The 18,722-nt window shown below is 37.4% G+C and overlaps 1 protein-coding gene across 1 annotated transcript in view; it reads left to right on the plus strand.

The window, feature by feature from the left end:
* Positions 1 to 18,132, plus strand: part of FAM169A (family with sequence similarity 169 member A) — a 52,168-nt gene extending 34,036 nt beyond the window's left edge. The window contains 4 exon segments of the mRNA XM_006167790.1: positions 10,152 to 10,308; positions 14,709 to 14,912; positions 16,302 to 16,676; positions 16,678 to 18,132. Of these exon segments, the coding sequence (XP_006167852.1) occupies positions 10,152 to 10,308; positions 14,709 to 14,912; positions 16,302 to 16,676; positions 16,678 to 16,854 (913 nt within the window). The 3' untranslated portion in view covers positions 16,855 to 18,132.
* Positions 18,133 to 18,722: the final 590 nt, after the last annotated feature.

Below are 18,722 nucleotides of genomic sequence, written 5' to 3' on the forward strand. Positions count from 1 at the left end.
TCTCCCTCCGTTTTATTATTATTATTATTATTATTATTATTATTATTATTATTTTATACATTCAATCACTATATATCATTTAGCTTATAGAAAGAGTTTACCCAACATGAAATACGCCTCAAACCTGTCCAGTTAGCATATTATACAGATTATCATCAACAGGTAATAAACCATTTCTGTGGCCTACAAATGTCTTACATCTCTATTTTTCTCTCTTATTTCCTTCGCTACACTACACTCTTACCCTCTCCACCCTCCTTCCGCACTATCTCTAGTGTCCATAAATATTTTCATGCTTTTATGCCCTTCAGTCTTTCGGTCTCTCTACTGTAGAGTACGAATAGTCGGTATATGTTAAGTGGAGACATACACTGTCTCTCTTTCATAGCCTGACTTGCTTCACTCAGCAATAAATATTCCATATTCATCCACTTTCTATCAAATGTCAGACCTTGTTGTTTTTTATAGCTGAATAGTACTCATATATTCCATGAGTGCCACACCTTTTCAATCTATTCATCTGTTCTTGGACATTTGGGTTGGTTCCATGTCTTAGCAACTGTGAACAATGCCACAAGAAACACAGATCTGCAAGCACTTTTCTGACTGAGCATTCTCCTGTCCTTTGTGAACATTAGTGGAATTACTAAATCATATGATAGCTCTATTTGTAGATCTTTGAGGAACCTCCATGTTGTTTTCCACAGTGGCTGGACCAATTTACATTCCCACCAACAGTGTAGGAAAGTTCCCGTTTCACCACAACCCTGCCAACTTTTAACCATTTTTTGTATTTTTAATCTTCACCATTCTGACAGGTTAGGTGTTATCTCATTGTGGTTTTAATCTGTATCTCCCTTATGATGAGGGATGTTGAGCATTTCTTCATAAGCTTTTTGGCTGTTTATTTGTCTTCCTTACTTTTTTATTCAGCTCATTTTCCATCTTTTAATTGGGTTAATCTGTTTTTTTTTTTGGGGGGGGTGTTGTATGCTGCTTGAGTTCCCTGTATCTTCTGGTTATCAGTCCCTTATCTGAGGCATAGTTTACAAAAATAGTCTCCCATTCCAAGGGTTTCTGATTCACACTAATTACTCTGTCTTTCACTGTGCAGAAACTTCTTAATCTGATGTAATCTCACTTCTTTATTTTTTGGGATTATTGCCTATGCTTTGGGAGTATTATTTAAGACGTTTTCGCCTACCCCAGCTTCTTCCAGCATTTCCTCAATGTTTTCCACCAGTAGTTTTATAGTTTGAGGTATTAGATTTAGATCTTTGATTTATTTTGAGTTGATTTTTGTTAATGGTGAATAATGGGGATCCAGTTTCATCTCTCTGCAGGTGGATACCCAATTTTTCTAGCACTATTTACTAAAGAGATTTCCCTTTCCCACTGAATTGACTGATATCCTTTGTTTAAACTCAGTTGACTGTATGTTTTTGGGTTTATTTCTGGAATCTCTATTCTGTTCCATTGATCCACATGTCTGTTTTGTGCCAACACCATGCCCCCCCCTTTTTTTTAATCACAGCTTTATAATATATTTTGGGATCAGGGAGTGAGATGCCGCCCTCTCCACTCTTCTTGCTCAGGGCTGCTTTGGCAATACGGGGTCTTTTATGATTCTACACAAATTCTATAATTATCTTTTCTAGATGTATGAAGAATGTCTCTGGTAATTTGATTGGAATTGTGTTAAATATGTAGATTAATTTAGGTAGAAATGCCATTTTGATTATATGAATTCTTCCAATCCAGGAACATGGGGTATCCTTCTGCTTTTTTGTGTCCTTTTCAATGTCTTTTAAAGAAGATTTTCATAGTTTTCCTTGTAAAGGTCTTTGACTTCCTTAGTTAGGTTTATATCTAGGTATCTTATACATTTTGTGGCCATGGTAGAAGTGATTATTTTCTTCAGTTTACCTTGGTCAGCTTGTTGTTTGTATGTAAGAATGCTATTGATTTTTAGATGTTGATTTTGTATTCTGCCACTTTACTGTATTCCTTTATTATCAAGACTTTTGTTCATGGATACCTTTGGATCTTATAAGTATACAATCATGTCATCTGCAAATAAAGATATTTTCAACTCTTCTTTCCCGAATGCCTTTTATATTGTTCTCTTTTCTGATTACATTGGCTAAGACTTCCAGCACTATATTGAAAAGGAGAGGGCATCCTTGTATAGTACCAGTTTTTAGTGGAAAAGCTTTCCGCTATTCCCCATTCAGTATAATGTTAGCTATAGGCTTTTCATATATTGGCTTGTATTGTGTTGAGAAAAGAGCCTTCTATGCCAATTTTGCTAAGAGTCCTAATCATGAACGGATGTTGTCTTTTATTGAATGCTTTTTCTGCATCGATTGAAATGATCATACAGTTTTTATCATTCTTTTAATATGATGTATTACATTTATGGTTTTGTGACTATTGAACCACCCTTGCCTTCCTTGAATAAAGCCTGCTTGGCCATAATGAATAATCTTTTTTTGTATGTTTTTGGCTACAATTTGCAAGTATCTTGCTGAGAATTTTTGCATCTGTATTTATAAGAGATGTTGGTCTGTAGTTTTCCTTTTTTGTAATGTCTTTATCTGTTTTGGGGATGAGGATCATAGAGGCTTCATAAAATGAGTCCAGGAGGATTCTTTCCTTTTAGATCTTTAGAAATAGTTTGAGTAGGATGGGAGTTAACTCTTCTTTAAAAGTTTTGTAGAATTCAGAGATGAAGCCATCAGGACCGGGAGGTGCATTCTTACATACAAACAACAAGCTGACCAAGGTAAAACTGAAGAAAATAATCACTTCTACCACGGTCACAAAATGTATAAGATACCTAGAGATAAACCTAACTAAGGAAGTCGAAGACCTTTACAAGGAAAACTATGAAAATCTTCTTTAAAAGACATCTTTGTTGGGAGGTTATTTATTACTGATTCAATCTCACTGCTCATTATGGGTCTATTTCTATGTCCTTCTGATTCAATCTTGGTAGATTATATGTACCCAGGAATTTGTCCATCTCATCCAGGTTCTCTTGTTGGTTGGCGTATAGTTAGTTGTTCATAGTATCCTCTAGTGATGTTTTGTATTTCTGTTGTGTCTGTTGTAATATTGCTTGTTTCATTGTGAATTTGATTAATCTGGTTTCTTTCTCTCTTCTTAATCAGTCTAGCTAATGGTGTGTCAATCTTGTTAATCTTTTCAAAGAACCATCTTTTGCTTTCATTTATTTTCTGTATGGCTTATTTTCTGTTTTATTTATTTCTGCTCAAATCTTTATTATTTCTTTTCTCCTGGCATTTTTTGGAATTTTTGTTGTTGTTGTTTTTCCAGTTCCCTGGGGCATGATGTTAGGTTGTCTGTTTGCCACTTGTCCAGCCTTTTCCTATGTGTACTAGTAGTTAGAATTTCCCTCTTATGACTACTTTTGCAGTATCCCATAGATTATGAAAACTCATGTACTCATTATCATTTGTTTCCATAAATCTTTTTATTTCAGTCTCAATTTCTTTAGTAGTTGAGAAGTCAGTCAGAAGTAGGTTGTTTAGTTTCCATGTATTTGTGTATTTTTGAGGATTTTTCCTGAAATTAATATCAAGTTTATTTCTATCATGATTAGAGAAGATGCTGGATATAGTTTCTATGCCTTTGAATCTGTAAAGGCTTGATTTGTGCCCTATCATATGATTGATCTTTGGAAAGATTTCATGTGTGGGTGAGAAAAATGTATATTTAGTGGTCTTAGGGTGGAAAGTTCTATAGATGTCTGTCAAGCCCATTCAGTTTATAGTATCATTTAGGTCCTATATCTGTCTATTTATTTTTTGTCTAAAAGATCTCTTTAAAGGAGATAATGGAGTGTTGAGATCCCCAATGACTATAGTGTTACAACCTATCTCTCCTTATAGGTCTAGCAGTCTTTCCTTCACGTACTGAGCTGGGTGCATAGATATTTATAGTGTTATGTCTTCTTGATGATTTAGCCCTTTTACTACTAAATAATGTCCCTCTTTGACTCTTCTTACAGTTTTGTCTTAAAGCCTATATTGTCTGAAATCAGTATTGTGCCTCCAACTCTTTTTTGAGCTGTTTGCATGGAATACCTTTTTCCAGCCCTTCACTTTTAGTCCATGTATATCTTTATCCATGAGATGTGCTTCTTGTAGGCAACAGATAGAGGGTTTCTGTTTTTTGATCCATTCAGCCAGTCTTTGTCTCTTGATTGGAGAATTTCATCCATTAATATTCAATGTTGTTATTGATATTTCTGGACTTGTTCCTATCGTTAAGTTAGCCATTTTCTTGATTGTTCTTGATTTCTGATTTCTGTCTGTCTGACTTTAGTTTGTTAGGCATAGCACTCCCTTCAGAACTTCTTAAAGAACTGGCCTGGAGTTGGTAAATTCTTTCAGGCTTTGTTTATCTGAGAATGTTTTTTATCTTTACTTCCCATATGAAGGATAATCTTGCTGGGTATAATATTGGTTAAAATTGTCCTTTGAATCTTAAAACAAGATTTTCAGGCCAGCTCTGGTGGTTCTAGCAGGAGGGCACAGTTGCATGATGATGGGGGCTGCAAGGAAGGCTTGAGTTTGATTCTTGGCCTATTCTTAGTAGGCCCATATGGTGGCATGACCTGCAGTCCTGGATGGCTGAGATGATGGAGCAGAAAGGATCTGAACATGGCAAGAAACTCTGTCAAAAACACATCTCTTTTTCTTCCTCCTGTACTCACTTCCTCTCTCTCTCTTCCTTATTATAAAAAGAAAGATTTAAAATCTTATGGAAAAATTAAACTTTTGCCTTAATAGATTCTACCAACTCTTGAGTCAGCCATTTAGTTAAGTCATAGCTTTCCCATGTTAGCTATCAAATTATTATACTCTGGTAGAAAATTCTGTAATTGTGCTTAATTTCATTATCTAAATAAATTTAAATTGAAGTAATTATGTAAAAGTTTTATTTTTATAGACAATTCTAGAGGCAAATATAAGTATATATTTAAATCTCCTAACTTGTACAAAGACGAATGAGTTTATGTAACTATGATTTTCTCACTGAGCTGTATTTTGATATAGTATCCTTCTTAGAAGTAAGTATAAAAATGCATTTTAAATCAAACATTCCACAATTATTGTGGAGTTATGTTTTCTTTTCACAAATAGAACAGTAAGGGGGACCAGCAGTTAGCATAATGGCTATGTTGCTTGACTCCCATATAGTCGACCGTGGTTTGAGTCCTGGACCCTGTGGCTTAAACTCACGCTGGGTTCGTGTGTGCATGCGTGCCCAAGATCTTGAGAGGAGAATGGAGAAGGGATTGCAGTGTGGCCATCTCCCCCTGGGGCGGGGGGGGGTGATTTCTCTCTTTCTCTCGTTCTGTCTCTCTCTTTCTGGCAAGTGCTCTCACCCTATAGCAAAAAAAACTCTCCATAAGAAGAAAAACAAAAACAAAAAAGAAATAGAACAGTAAGACTAAATGCTTGATTCCTTAGACTTGTGGAGAACAAAACATGACTTTGGCACTTGATGAATTGATTGCATGGTGATAGAAAGACACATGCACAGTTAAGAGAACTGGCAGGTGGATCGTGATAGTTGAGTTTTAGAAGTGCACAATTCTGTGGGTGCAGAAGAGAGCATTGTGTCCTGTTGAGGGAATGGAGAGCACTGGCATTTGGTTCAAGTTTCTATGTATCTCTTATTCAAAGATAAGTAGAAACATAACTAGCAGAGTTGAAAGAGGACTTTCTAGTCTAAGGGTCTAAAACTATGGTCCACGGGCCAAATCTGGCCTGATCACCAGTATTTATAAATGAACTTTTACTGTGAGATATCCATGCTTATTAAGTTTATTATGGTTGCTTTTACATTACAATGGGAGAGTTGAGTACATAGAATAGAGATCTGTGGCCCACAAAGTCTAGAGAAAAATTTTCTGACTCCTAATCTGTCAGTACACCAGGGCTCACCAATATAACTTTCTGCGACAATAAAAATGTTCTGTATCTACATATACCTATTGAACAACTGAAATGTGGCTAGAAAACCACAGAACTGAATGTTTTATTTCATTTCATTTTTATTATTGTATTTATTTTTATTTGATATTTGATCTCTTTTATTTGTTACTCCTAAAAAAACTCACCTTTGAATGGTCTCAGACTTAGCAATAGAAGCACACAGAGAAGACAGCTTTCATTTCTTGACAACCTGTTATTGGTATTTTTCTTTAGCCTCTTTCATCCTTTTTGGAGAGGTTTTTGCTATAGGGCGCGTGCACTTGCCAGAGAGACACAGAAAGATAGGGAGATAGAAAGCGAGAAATCACCCCCCACCGGGGGGTGATCTCTCGGGATCTTGGGCACACACGCACACGCGCCTGGAGTGAATTTAAGCCACCAGGTCCAGGACTTGAACCATGGTCGACTACATGGGAGTTCAGCGACATAGCCAGTAGGCTAACTGCTGGTCCCAGCCTCTTTCATTCTTTCAGCCAAAAGTTTATCATAGTCTGCTCCCTCTTCCTTGTTTTTCTTAGTATGCTATTTCTTGAGAGCAAAAGGCTGGCATTTATATTGCAGGATACCAGCAACAATCTTGGATTTCTTTTTAAACAGTTTATTGAGATATAATTCACATATCATACAATTCACTCATTTAAAGTGTACAATCCAATAATTTGTAGTATGTTAAAAGTTATGCAACAATCACCACTATCAATTTTAGAGCATTTTCACCACTCAAGAAAGAAATTCCATAACTATTATAAATCATTTTCAATTCTCCCCCCTTATTACCTATCCTGCTCCTCCCCACTCCCAATATTTTTTCTTTCTTTCTTTCTTTCTTTTTTTAAAATGAAAACATCTTTATTCTAATAAAAATTACATTCTGGAAACCTGTAATAAACTGCTAACCATTGAAATATTTTATCTGTTTCCTTTAAATTTGGAAATCAAACTAAGATATTTTCTCACTATTTTCTTTTTGTTTCTAAAATTCTACATGCTTCCTTTCTTTTCCTTTTTTTACATTTTATTGAATCACAAAATATCTTTATTAAATACTTTTAATAGCAAGTTCAGCTGATATATACATATCTGTGAACACATGTCCGATGTTAGGCATGAAACTCAGTGAGTAGAGTAAACATACTATAGTAGCACCTAGCTGAGGCTATTTAGCTTACTGTGGTCATTAAATAGGTCTTTTTAATGTATTTTTTAATTTTAAGAAAAGCAGTTTTAGCTTTAATAAATAAAAATTTTAAAATGTTAAGAGAAATTTGCTTAAGATGTAAAGCCAAGAAAAAGATTAGAATTCTGTTCAAATAGTAAGTAGATGAGCTTATTAACAGCTCAAGAGAAGACAAAAATTCTTAACTCTGGAAAACAAAGCATAGAAGAAAATCAGTAATGTTTTAGTCAAAAGTCATAAAGTTATATTTCACCAGTTCAGTCTCATGTAATTAATCTCTCTTCTTTTGTGGGTTTCTTACCTTATTTAAAGGTTTTCACTGGATATATTAGCAGACATCATCTTCTTTAGCGAGAATGAAGTTTTCCAATTCTGTTAGCTCTTTGGGTCCCAGGCAAAGACAGAGCGTTGTATCGTTCGGTACAGGAATATCTTTTTTTGGACAATAACTAATTCAAGAATGCTCAGACTAGCATCCGCAATGCAGTTCTGAACAGACAGGCACTTTCGTCCTCCAGTTCTCTTTGGCCTCTGACAGGAACCGTCCTTATTACCCAGTAGCAGCCAGACATGACAGTGGGCCAAGACACCCTGCTTCATGGGAAATGTTGTTTATTCCCACCGTGGATTCAGACCACATAACCTTTCCATTCTTCATTCTCAAGCATCAACAGCAACTTCTGTGGCCATCAGTTTCTCATGAAAAGTTTGGGGACCAGCAGGTAGCATAGTGGTTGGGACCTGGACTCCTACATGGTTGACTGCAGTTTGGGTCCCCTACCTGGTAGCTCGAAACTCAATGCTGGGTGTGTGGGCATGTGTGCCCCAAATCCCGGGGAGAATGGAGGAAGAAGAGAGTGCAGTGTGGCCATCATTCCTTTATAGCAAAAATGTCTCTTAAAAAAATAAAAAGTGTGAGGTTTGCATTCATTCACCATCCTCTGCTATATGTATCTGGCTGGGAAGGAGATGTTCAGCTTCACTTTAAAGTGAACTAACCTCCACCAAGGCACCATGAAAAAGAGCTAATTTAGATGAATTTAAATGTAAAATAGTGACGTGAATCTGTGGCTTCAGTATTCATACTGATCGAGCTAAAGGAACTATGTGACCAAAGGCACAAAGCTCGGAGGAATGTCAATCAAGTTAAACCGGTTTATAAGGTAAATGGGAGATCTAGTAGAAAGTGAAAATATGAGGGTGATCTGGTCATATTAGTCCTTAAAAGGGGGCACACCGTATTCACTGAGCTTACGGAGAACCATCAGAAGTGACTGAGCTGGGCTGTCACAAGTACAGATACAAAGACAGCCCTGAAAGACAGCTCTGAAAGCCTTGATGAAGGATGCACTTGATGTCTGAACATGAGTTGGGCAAAGTTACAGTGGTCCAGAGAGAATTGGGGCTTAAAGCTGGGATCTGAAAATGGGAATAGAAAGCTGGGGGTTTGAAAGTCACTTCAGGGGTATAGTAATCCCCCCTTATCCACAGACTCACAGTCGCTGGTTTGAGTTACCTGGGTTTCAGTTATCCATGGTCACTGCTATTGCAAACATTAAATACAAAATTCTACACATAAACATAAGCTTTACATTTATTGTTGTTTTGGTGTTAGTGTTAATCTTTCATTGTGCTTAATTTATAAATTCAACTTTATCAGATGTATATGTGTATGGAAAAAGCATAGTATATTGAGGGAACTTCAAAAAGGTCATAGGATTTGGGACCACCAAATGGCATAATGGTTACATCACTGGACTTCTACGTAGTCGATTGCAGTCGGAGACCCAGACCCAGCAGCTTAAAACTCACACTTGGGCATGTGTAGGTGTGTGTGTGTGTGTGTCCCTGAAATCCTGAGAGGAGACTGGAGGAGAAGGGAATTACAGTGTGGCTATCCAACTTTGGGGAGTGATTTCTCACTTTGTCTTTCTCTCTCCAGCAAGTGCACACACCCTATAGCAAAAATCTCTTTTAAAAAACAAAAGTTCATGAAACTAAAGAATGATCTTAATTTGGATGTGGAAAAAAATCAAAAAGAAATCCATGCATAGTTGTTTTTTCCTAAAATGCATTTTCCATAACTTTCTGAAGATCCTACATATGTAGGGTTTGGTGCAGTTTCAGGCATCTGCTGGGGTTTTAGAACACACACTGTGGATAAGGGTGACCACAGTAGGACTAAGCTGTATTAATTTATTGTTCAAGCTGACATTTTAAAAAATGAAAATGGAATTATTAATAATTATTTCCAATATCTATTGAGTTATCGGAGAAGTCATGACACTTTTCTGCATAGAGACGTACATTGTAACTTTCCTGATGGTGTAATATAATTATGGATAAAAGCTATGAAATAGGACTTACCCAAGTAAATTGGGATATTTGTTTATTCTAGTAGAATAACATCCAGGGGACCAGCAGTTAGCGTAATAGCTATGTCGCTGGACTCCCATGTAGCTGACCACGGTTCAAGTCCCAGACCCGGTGGCTTAAACTCACGCCGGGTGCGTGTGCGTGCGTGCCCAAGATCCTGAGAGGAGAAGGGATTGCGGCATGGCCATCCCCCCTGAGGTGTGGTTTCTCGCTTTCTGTCTCTCTGTCTGTCTCTGTCTGGCTGGCGAGTGCACACGCTGTATAGCAAAAACCTCTCCAAAAAAAAAAAAAAGAACAACATCCAGTAAGATAGGGATAAATTAAAAGAAGGGCCTCATTTACATGATTGAGAAGATGATAATGTTATTCACTGAACTAGAGAACAGGTAGGAAAGTGAATAAACATTTAAGGGAAAGGATTGGTTTTGAACCTGTGAAATCTGAACTTGTTGACTGAAAAACTGAAAAACACTTAGCTGATTGCCTAGAAGGTTACTTTGTTCAGAAAGAATTTTGAAATTTTATATTCATCCTTAATAAAACAAGAATGGTTTTATTTTGTTTTCTAGACTTGAGTCTACTGCACGTACATCAGAAAGCTCAGAAGAATTTCCAGAAGAAGAACCTGAACCGAGAGTGACAGAGTTTGAGGATGAAAGTAGTGATAAAGATACACGGCCAGGACCAGAAACCCAGACACGCCCAGAGAAGCAAGATGGTGAAAAGGTATGAGAGCACTTCTAGATCCAGTGAATGAAAGCAAACTAAAACCTAAGTTTCTTAATCATACATTGTTAGCAAAATATATATTTTATTAGAGTTTTAGTAGAAACCGTGTTTAGTGTTAAAAAGCATATATTAAGCAAGGTCAGGTTCTATTGTTGGGGAGAGGATATAGTAACAAGTATAAAGAATTATTTATGTTCCTTTTGGCCAGAACCGCCATCTTCCAGTAATTAACCAAAATGATGAACACAAAGAGAAATAGGAGAGGCACCCAATATATGTTCTCTAGGCCTTTTAGAAAACAGAGTGGTTCCTTTGGCAACATATATGCGAATCTACAAGAAAGGTGATATTATGGACATTCAGGGAATGGGTACTGTTCAAAAAGGAATGCCCCATAAATGTTACCATGGCAAAACTGGAAGAGTCTACAATGTTACCCAGCATGCTGTTGGCATTGTTGTGAACAAACAAGTTAAGGGCAAGATTCTTGCCAAGAGAATCAATGTGTGTATTGATCATATTAAGCATTCTAAGAACAGAGATAGCTTCCTAAAACGTGTGAAGGAAAATGACCAGAAAAAGAAAGAAGCCAAAGAGAAAGGTACCTGGGTTCAACTAAAGCGCCAGCCTGCTCCACCCAGAGAAGCACACTTTGTGAGAACCAATGGAAAGGAGCCTGAGCTACTGGAACCTATTCCCTATGAATTCATGGCATGATGGGTGTTAAAAATAAACTAATCTGTGGTCTATAAAAAATAAATATTATTTATTAATGTTATTTATTATTATTATTTTAATTTGCTATAAGAGCACATATGATCATCACAGGGAGAGTGGGAGAGGGAGAAAGCAAGCTCCCAAGCCAAGTGGGAGTCCAGTGCCTAAACCAGCACACCACCTGTTGGCCCCATAAATATGATTTTTAAAAGTTTAAGTTACATCAAAGATATAATAAAGGATGTTTACATTGTACCAGTGCATTTAAAACATAAGTGAGGGACCATGAGATGGCATAATTGTTATGTCCCTGGACTCCCATGTAGTCAACCATGGTTTAAGTCCTAGACCTGGTGGTTTAAAACTTGTGCTTGTGCGTGCATGCCCAATATCCTGAGAGGAAACCGGAGAAGGAATTGTGGTGTGGGTATCCTCACTGAGGGCTGATTTCTTGCTTTCTGTCTTGTCTTTCTCCAGCAAGTGTACATGCCATTAGCAAAAATCTCTTAAAAATGAATGAGTGAATGAATTTATGGAATTGAACACACTTTAGGAGCTACATAAATGACGTGACTGTAAAGTCTACCTTACAGAACCAATTAGAATATCTCCCGTTCAACAAGCCCTCAATTGCACTCCTATTTCTGTTAGAAGTATAGGAATTTGTTATCAAAAAAAGAAAAAAAGGGACCAGCAGTTGCCATGGAGGTTAAGGCACTGGATTCCACATAGCTGGCTGTGCAGTTTGAGTCCCAGACCTGGCAGCTTAAAATCATGTTGCGTGCATGAACATATATGCCCAGAGTCCTCGAAGGATAAAGGCGAAGGAATTGTAGTGTGGCTATCTTCATTGAGGGTGAATTCTCTCTCTTTCCTCTCTGTCTCTCTCTCTCTCTGGCAAGTACACACACCCTATGGCAAAATTAAAAAGAAAATAGAAATGGACTGCAGTTGATCTCACAGATCCTGGGAAAAATTCTCTCTCTCTCTCTCTCTCTTTTTTTTAAGAATTATTTTATTTTATTCATTGTCATTATTTTACTTTTTTTTACCCATAAGGTGTGTGTGCTCGCCAGACAGACAGAGACAGAGAGACAGAAAATGAGAAATCACCCCCCAGGGGGAATGGCCACATCACAATCCCTTCTCCATTCTCCTCTCGGGTTCTTGGGCACGCACGAACATGCACCCGGCGTGAGTTTAAGCCGCTGGGTCCAGGACTCAAACTGCGGCCGACTACATGGGAGTCCAGCGACATAGCCATTACACTAACTGAGGGTACCATCATTATTTTACTTTTTATTTTATTGAAGTTGACCAGAGAGAGAGAAGGAAAGTGAGAAACTAAGCTGCCAGGTCTTGGACTCAAACTATGGTCAGCCATGTGGTGTCCAGCCACCTTAACTACCATACCACCTGCCATCCCCAGTTCTCTTTTTTGGAGGGAAGATTTTTGCCATAGGATGCAGGTGCTCACTGGAGAGAAACAGAGGCAGGGAGGGAAAGTGAGAAATTATCCTCCAGAGAGAATGGCAACAATGTAATCCCTTTTCCATTCTTCTCTTGGGATTTTGGACACATTTGTGCCTGATGTGTGTGATTTTCAAGCTGCTGGGTCTGGAACTTGAACCATGGAGTTGGCCATGTGGGATCCAGTGTCTTAGCCACTGCACCACCTGCTGGTCCCAAACTAAACTAATTTTTTAAAACAAAACTGCCAGATGAGGCCAGGAGATGGCATAGTGGTTACATTGCTGGACTGCCACATGGCCAACCATGATTCAAGTTCCAGACCTGGTGGCTTGAAAATCACTGAAGTGTAGGGACCAGCAGTTGGCGTAATGGCTATGTCGCTGGACTCCCATTTTCGAGTCCCGAACCCAGTGGCTTAAACTCATGCTGGACCTGTGCATGCCCGCCCAAGATCCTAAGAGGAGAATGGAGGAGAAGGGATTGTGGCGTGGCCATCCCCCCTAGGGGGTGATTTTTCACTTTCTATCTCTCTGCCTTTCTGGTGAGTGCACACACCCTATAGCAGAAAAAAAAGAAGAAAAAAAATCACCAAAGTGTGTGTGTGTGTGTGTGTGTGTACCCAAGATCCTGGGAGGAGAATGGAAGAGAAAGGATTGTGGCATGGCCATTCCCTCTGGGAGTGATTTCTCACTTGGCCCCTCACTGTCTCTGTCTTTCTCTCTCTGGCGAGTGCACATGCCCTAAGGCAAGCATCTTAAAAAAAAAAAATGGGTAAATCCTTTGTGGCTAAATAAACTCTTCATCTGCCTTGACTTCTACAGTTCAAGTATTTATGTCTCTTTTCTTCCTCTCTATCCATTTAGTATTCTTTTCATATTTTTATTTAATATCTTTAATTTTTTTCCTACAGATTACTATTTCTTCTTTCATGCATACCTAAGTTTTTTGAAAAATCTTTTACATGTTTGCCTAGTCTAGGCACAGGTGAATAAGTGAAACTATACATATCACTTCTTTTTTTAAAAGAATTGTTTATTTACTTTTATTTATTCATTCATTTATTTTAATTTGACTAGAGAAAGACAGACACACAAAGAGAAAGAAGTGAGAAAGCAAGCCACCAAGTCTGGGTCTTGAACCATGGTCAGCCATGTGGGAGTGTCCAACACATTAACCACCACTCCACCTGCTGGTCTACCTATTTTATTTCCTTAAGTCATTCAGTTTAGTTCCTGCTTTCTCTACTTCATTAACTGTATTTTTGAATAGTATTTTTCTTATAGAAAATTGGGAAAGTAAAGCATTCATGAGAAAATAAAGTACCTATTTTTTAAAGACAGGATTTATATATATATAAATGTTTATGAAAAAATGTTTTTTTCTTTTAGAAAGTTAAGAGTGTACTGTAAATACTGCATGCAGCCTGTTTCATCCGGTGAGATACTGAGCACATACTCATACAGGTCACCTGTGACAGACCTCCATTTTAATTTCAATGGCTTTTCTTATTTGGATTGATTAATTTTTAGACATTTGGCTTTAGAGCACTACTGTAAACAGAAGTAAATTTATAAACATTGGATGGATTTCAGAAATTGGAGAGTTTGTGTCATCAGATTGTGTGCCCATATTTTCATAATGAGATGCAAGAGTAGGACTGTTCAGAAATGGTCCTGGATTGGTCGACACTGCACTAGCTGAGGCTGGGACTCTTCTCCCAGTAAGCAGGGTCACCTGTGCTCAACTTCCCATGAGACTGTAGTGCCACCTCCCTCTAGCAATAACTGTAAAGTCCCATGGACCCTGAAGGTTCCCGGTGCTGGGATTCTGTACAAAGCTAGCATCAAGTCTAGACTCCCTCTGGTACTTTTTACTGAAAATATTCCTTCCCTGATTGCCTATAAGAAGGAAGAGCAAGAAGCAGTCAGGATCTTTTCACCGAATCTCAGGCCCAGAACACTGAGCATCCTGGTCCTGCCCTCTCTCTCTGTAAGAACAGTGGGAAGATAGAGGGTGTTCATGGATTCTTTCTTTGGCTGACTATGCCTCCTAAGTTTCTCCTTTCCCCCAGGAAAACTAGTCTTTAACCTCTGCCCTGTAATGTGGTAAATTTATCTCAAGTCTTCGTACATGACAGACACTGAGAAGGGACTCATCATTACAATTACTTTGTAATTATATCCTGACTTTCCCCCTCCATGGTGTAGGAATCTGAGTCAGAGCCTATGAATGGTGAGATAATGGATGATACTCTAAAGACCTCACTTATAACTGAGGAGGAAGACTCCACCAGTGAAGTTTTAGATGAAGAATTAAAGTTGCAGTCTTTTAATTCTAATGAAGACTCTACAAATCTTGTCCCACTGGTGGTAGAATCTTCAAAACCCTCTGAGGCTGTTGTGGCAGATAAGGTAAGGAGAAAATAACCTATTTTTTTTATAGTGGAAAGGATGTGCCAGGGTTGATGACTTTGGGAGGTAGAGGGTATGATATGTCTACATTTTCTCCCGCCTTAATATATTTAAGCCTCTGAAAATTCTCTCTGCTTTTTTTTAAGAATGATTTTGTTTTACTTTATTTATATTTATTTTAGTTTGACCAGAGAGAGACAGTGAGAGAGAGAGGGAGAGAGAAAGTGAGAAAGAAGGCTGCCGGGTTCAGGACTCGAACCACAGTTGACCATGTGGGAGTCCAGCACCCTTAACTACCATGCCATCTGCCAGCCTCTGAAAATTAACTTTTATACTAGATTTGAAATTATAAGAAAATGTAATTTGTAATATCCCATAAACTTAAAGCTTTATAACCTTACTCACATCTGACTTATAATAACAAAAGAGGTTTTACTTTGTACACTTAGAAAAAAGCTTAGAAAAATGGATAAAGCATTATAAATATGTGTGTACCTATTGCTTGCATAGTCTTTGATCCACACTGTAATTTTAATTTGTTTTAATGAGAGAGACACATTGGGGAAGGGGGGACCTTGGAATATCTTAAAAGAAATTTAATTTTACTACTTTTGAATATTCTAGTTTAAGGCTGGAGAGCTATTATATGCAGCATTATTTTATTAGTATACTCATTGCACATAACTATCATCTAATGAACCATAGTCAGACTCCTGGGGTGGCACAATGTCATGTAGGTTGCAAGGAATTCTTGGTTCTGTCTTTAGTAATACTAGAAAACTAAAAGCTTCAGATTCATGGTTTGAGAGAGAGAGAGAGAGAGAGAGAGGAGAGAGAGTGTGTGTGTAAAGAATCACAGGCTTTTAATTGGTTTTAATTTTTATGCTTGTAAAGGTGTGATCAAATCAGGTAAGAGTGGTAGGGGATATTTTTCCAACTCTTTGAGTGTAAACTCAAATTTTAGGTTCTTTGGAGTAAAGTGGACTCTTTACTATTATAAGGTTATTCCCAATTTGTAAAAATTCTCTCCATATTTTTGTCTATATTCCTTTATTCAATCTTACCTGCCATATTCAGACAGACAGAAAGCATATATATATATATAGTTTTTTGTTTCATCTGTAGTGATAAAGAATCTTAATAGAAAGTTTAGTGGTCATAAATACTATTTGAGGTAAAATACTTTTACTATATCTTTAAAAAACTTAAATGTATCAAAATAACCATGTGAGAGTTTTGAAGAAATTGTGTTATATTCAGAATACATACACAAAATTAACAAAAGTAATGAAATCTTTACATTGTAATTCAGTGTCGTTGTGTAATGTCTGAGAATATATTAGAACCATATTGCAAAAGTTTATTTGTTGACCAGGTTTTTATTTTCAGACCCCACAAATAACTGATTCAGAAATGTTGATAGAAGAAGACCCATCTGATGAAAAGGGGCACAATGAAGAGAAACTGTCCCCCGTTTCAAGAAAGAAAGCACATTTGGGGAGCTCAGACAATGTTGGGACTGTCTCAAATGAAGAACGATCAGACAGTGGCTTTCCAAACTCGGTAATAGCTGAGTTTTCTGAAGAACCGGTCTCTGAGAATGTATCACCTAACACTACTTCCTCATTAGAAGATCAGGGTGAGGAGGGGGCATCTGAGCCCCAGGAGACATCTACTGCTCTTCCTCAGAGTTCTCTGATAGAGGTTGAACTTGAAGATGTGCCATTTTCACAGAATGCAGGACAGAAGAACCAGTCGGAAGAGAAAAAAGTCTGAAGCATCTTCTGAGCAGCTGGATCAGTTCACACAGTCAGCAGAAAAAGCTGTGGATAGCAGCTCGGAGGAAATAGAAGTGGAAGTGCCTGTGGTGGACAGGCGGAATTTAAGAAGAAAGGCCAAGGGGCATAAAGGACCTGCTAAGAAGAAAGCCAAGCTGACCTGAAGAAGAAATGCAGATGATAAATCCTCTCCTTTGTAACATAATTATTGTTTTTAAAATGTGGTAATTAATAAACAGCATGGGGGCACAGGACAGAAATTTCCACGATTTCGATTTGAAGTTATTTACTATGCAGTTTTTCTGTTCCCTTTAGGACCTAGGATTCATCATTCTTTTTAATTTTTGAATATTTTGTGTAAATGCAGTTTTTTATTTTTATTAACCATGTTTCAACTTGGGAAAACTAGATCATATTATATTTTCTTTGGCAGGTGGAATATCTGACCATTAATATTTCAAAAAAATAAAATAAAAAAACTGCAAGTAGTAGGTTTTCCATGACAGGTAAGGATCACGGAAATCTTTTATACTAGGGCTTTTAATAATAAAACTGGGTGAGGGAATCCGGAAGTTTTATGTTGGATATTAAAACTAATCACCATTCTTTTTTAAATGTAGGCATGCCTAAATAAAGATAAATGCCAGCAAATCGGAATATAACTTAAAATAAATGAGAGCACAAAAACAGAACCTTATTTGAAGGTGAATGAAGATGTTATTTTAGTTTTGGCCTTTTAATCCTACATGCTGTTTTCATTCCACTTCAGTGTCTGTGGAAAGGTACACACAAAATCTGTTTCTGACTCACTTTTGATATCATCTGATATTAACAGTTCTGCTAGGGATTTAATGTGGCATGTAGGCACTAATACAGTTATTTCGAATTTTGTTTGAAGTATTAGCTATACTTTTTTTTTTAATCTCTGCATATTTGCAAATGCTTTTATAAGCATAAAGAGTACACTTGCACATGTAACAGGTAAAACATTCCAGTTAATATAACTTAGGGATATAGTTTAACTTGGACCCTGTGGTCCTGATTTAGAGATAGATGAATTTAGCAGGAGACTATACATTTGTCCTCACCCCATTAGGAAGTATGAAGCTCTTTCCTAAGGCTTCCCCTTAATCCTGCCACTGCCCCGTTTCTGGAGTCTTATTTAAATTCTCTTCAGCTTTGATCTACTCTCTCAGTGATTCTCCAACGGAAATACCTACTTGTCTGCCTGCCAGCTTATGCCTTGGGTGTACATTTTTGGGTAGGTTTGGAACTGTGCCAATCTTAGACCTGGACAGCTTGGAGTAAAGCTGCCTAAGGAGCTGGAATTACACAAGCTTAAGTCATCTTGGGGGCTTCAGATGTCCCTTTGGTCTTGCTCACTCTTTTTTTTTTTTAAATTTAACTTTATTTATTATCATTATCATTGTTATTTTCCAGTTTGATCAGAGAGAGACAGAGAGAGGAAGTGAGAAAGCAAGCCACAAGGTCCGAGACTTGAACCGTGGTCAGCCATGTGGGAGTCCAGCACCCTTAACCACCATGCCACTTGCTGGCCCCTGGTCTTGCTCACTCTTGCTTTTTTTCTGTGAGAATTGGTTGCAGACTAGCCTGTTGTATGCACATTGTGCATAACACATAGTATGGTGTGTACATTGTATTGCCATAGCAAAGGCCTTTGCCTAGGAAAATCAGAAAAAAAAAAATCCTTCGATGGTCAAATTTGGCATACTAAGCTATTTTAAAATGAACAAAATGGTTATTCTTAGAATCCAAAGAGAATATCAAAATAATCCTCATCTTTGTAGGTATTTCATGTATTCAGTAGTTTGTACTTAAATTGTAGGATGTCTTCAGACCATTTAGACTATTTTTAAAACAGCTTGATCCTTATATGAAAGAAACATGACTTTGTGTCATTATTTGAGGTGCTTAAGGATTGATGTTGAAGGTTCATTCTGTCTATAGTCAGTTAATGTCATTAAATTTTATTTTGGGATGTTCATATTTTAGAAAGATCTAATTAGTTAAC

Source organism: Tupaia chinensis, unplaced genomic scaffold (assembly GCF_000334495.1).
Source record: "Tupaia chinensis unplaced genomic scaffold, TupChi_1.0 Scaffold145093_1, whole genome shotgun sequence".
NCBI lineage: Eukaryota > Metazoa > Chordata > Mammalia > Scandentia > Tupaiidae > Tupaia > Tupaia belangeri.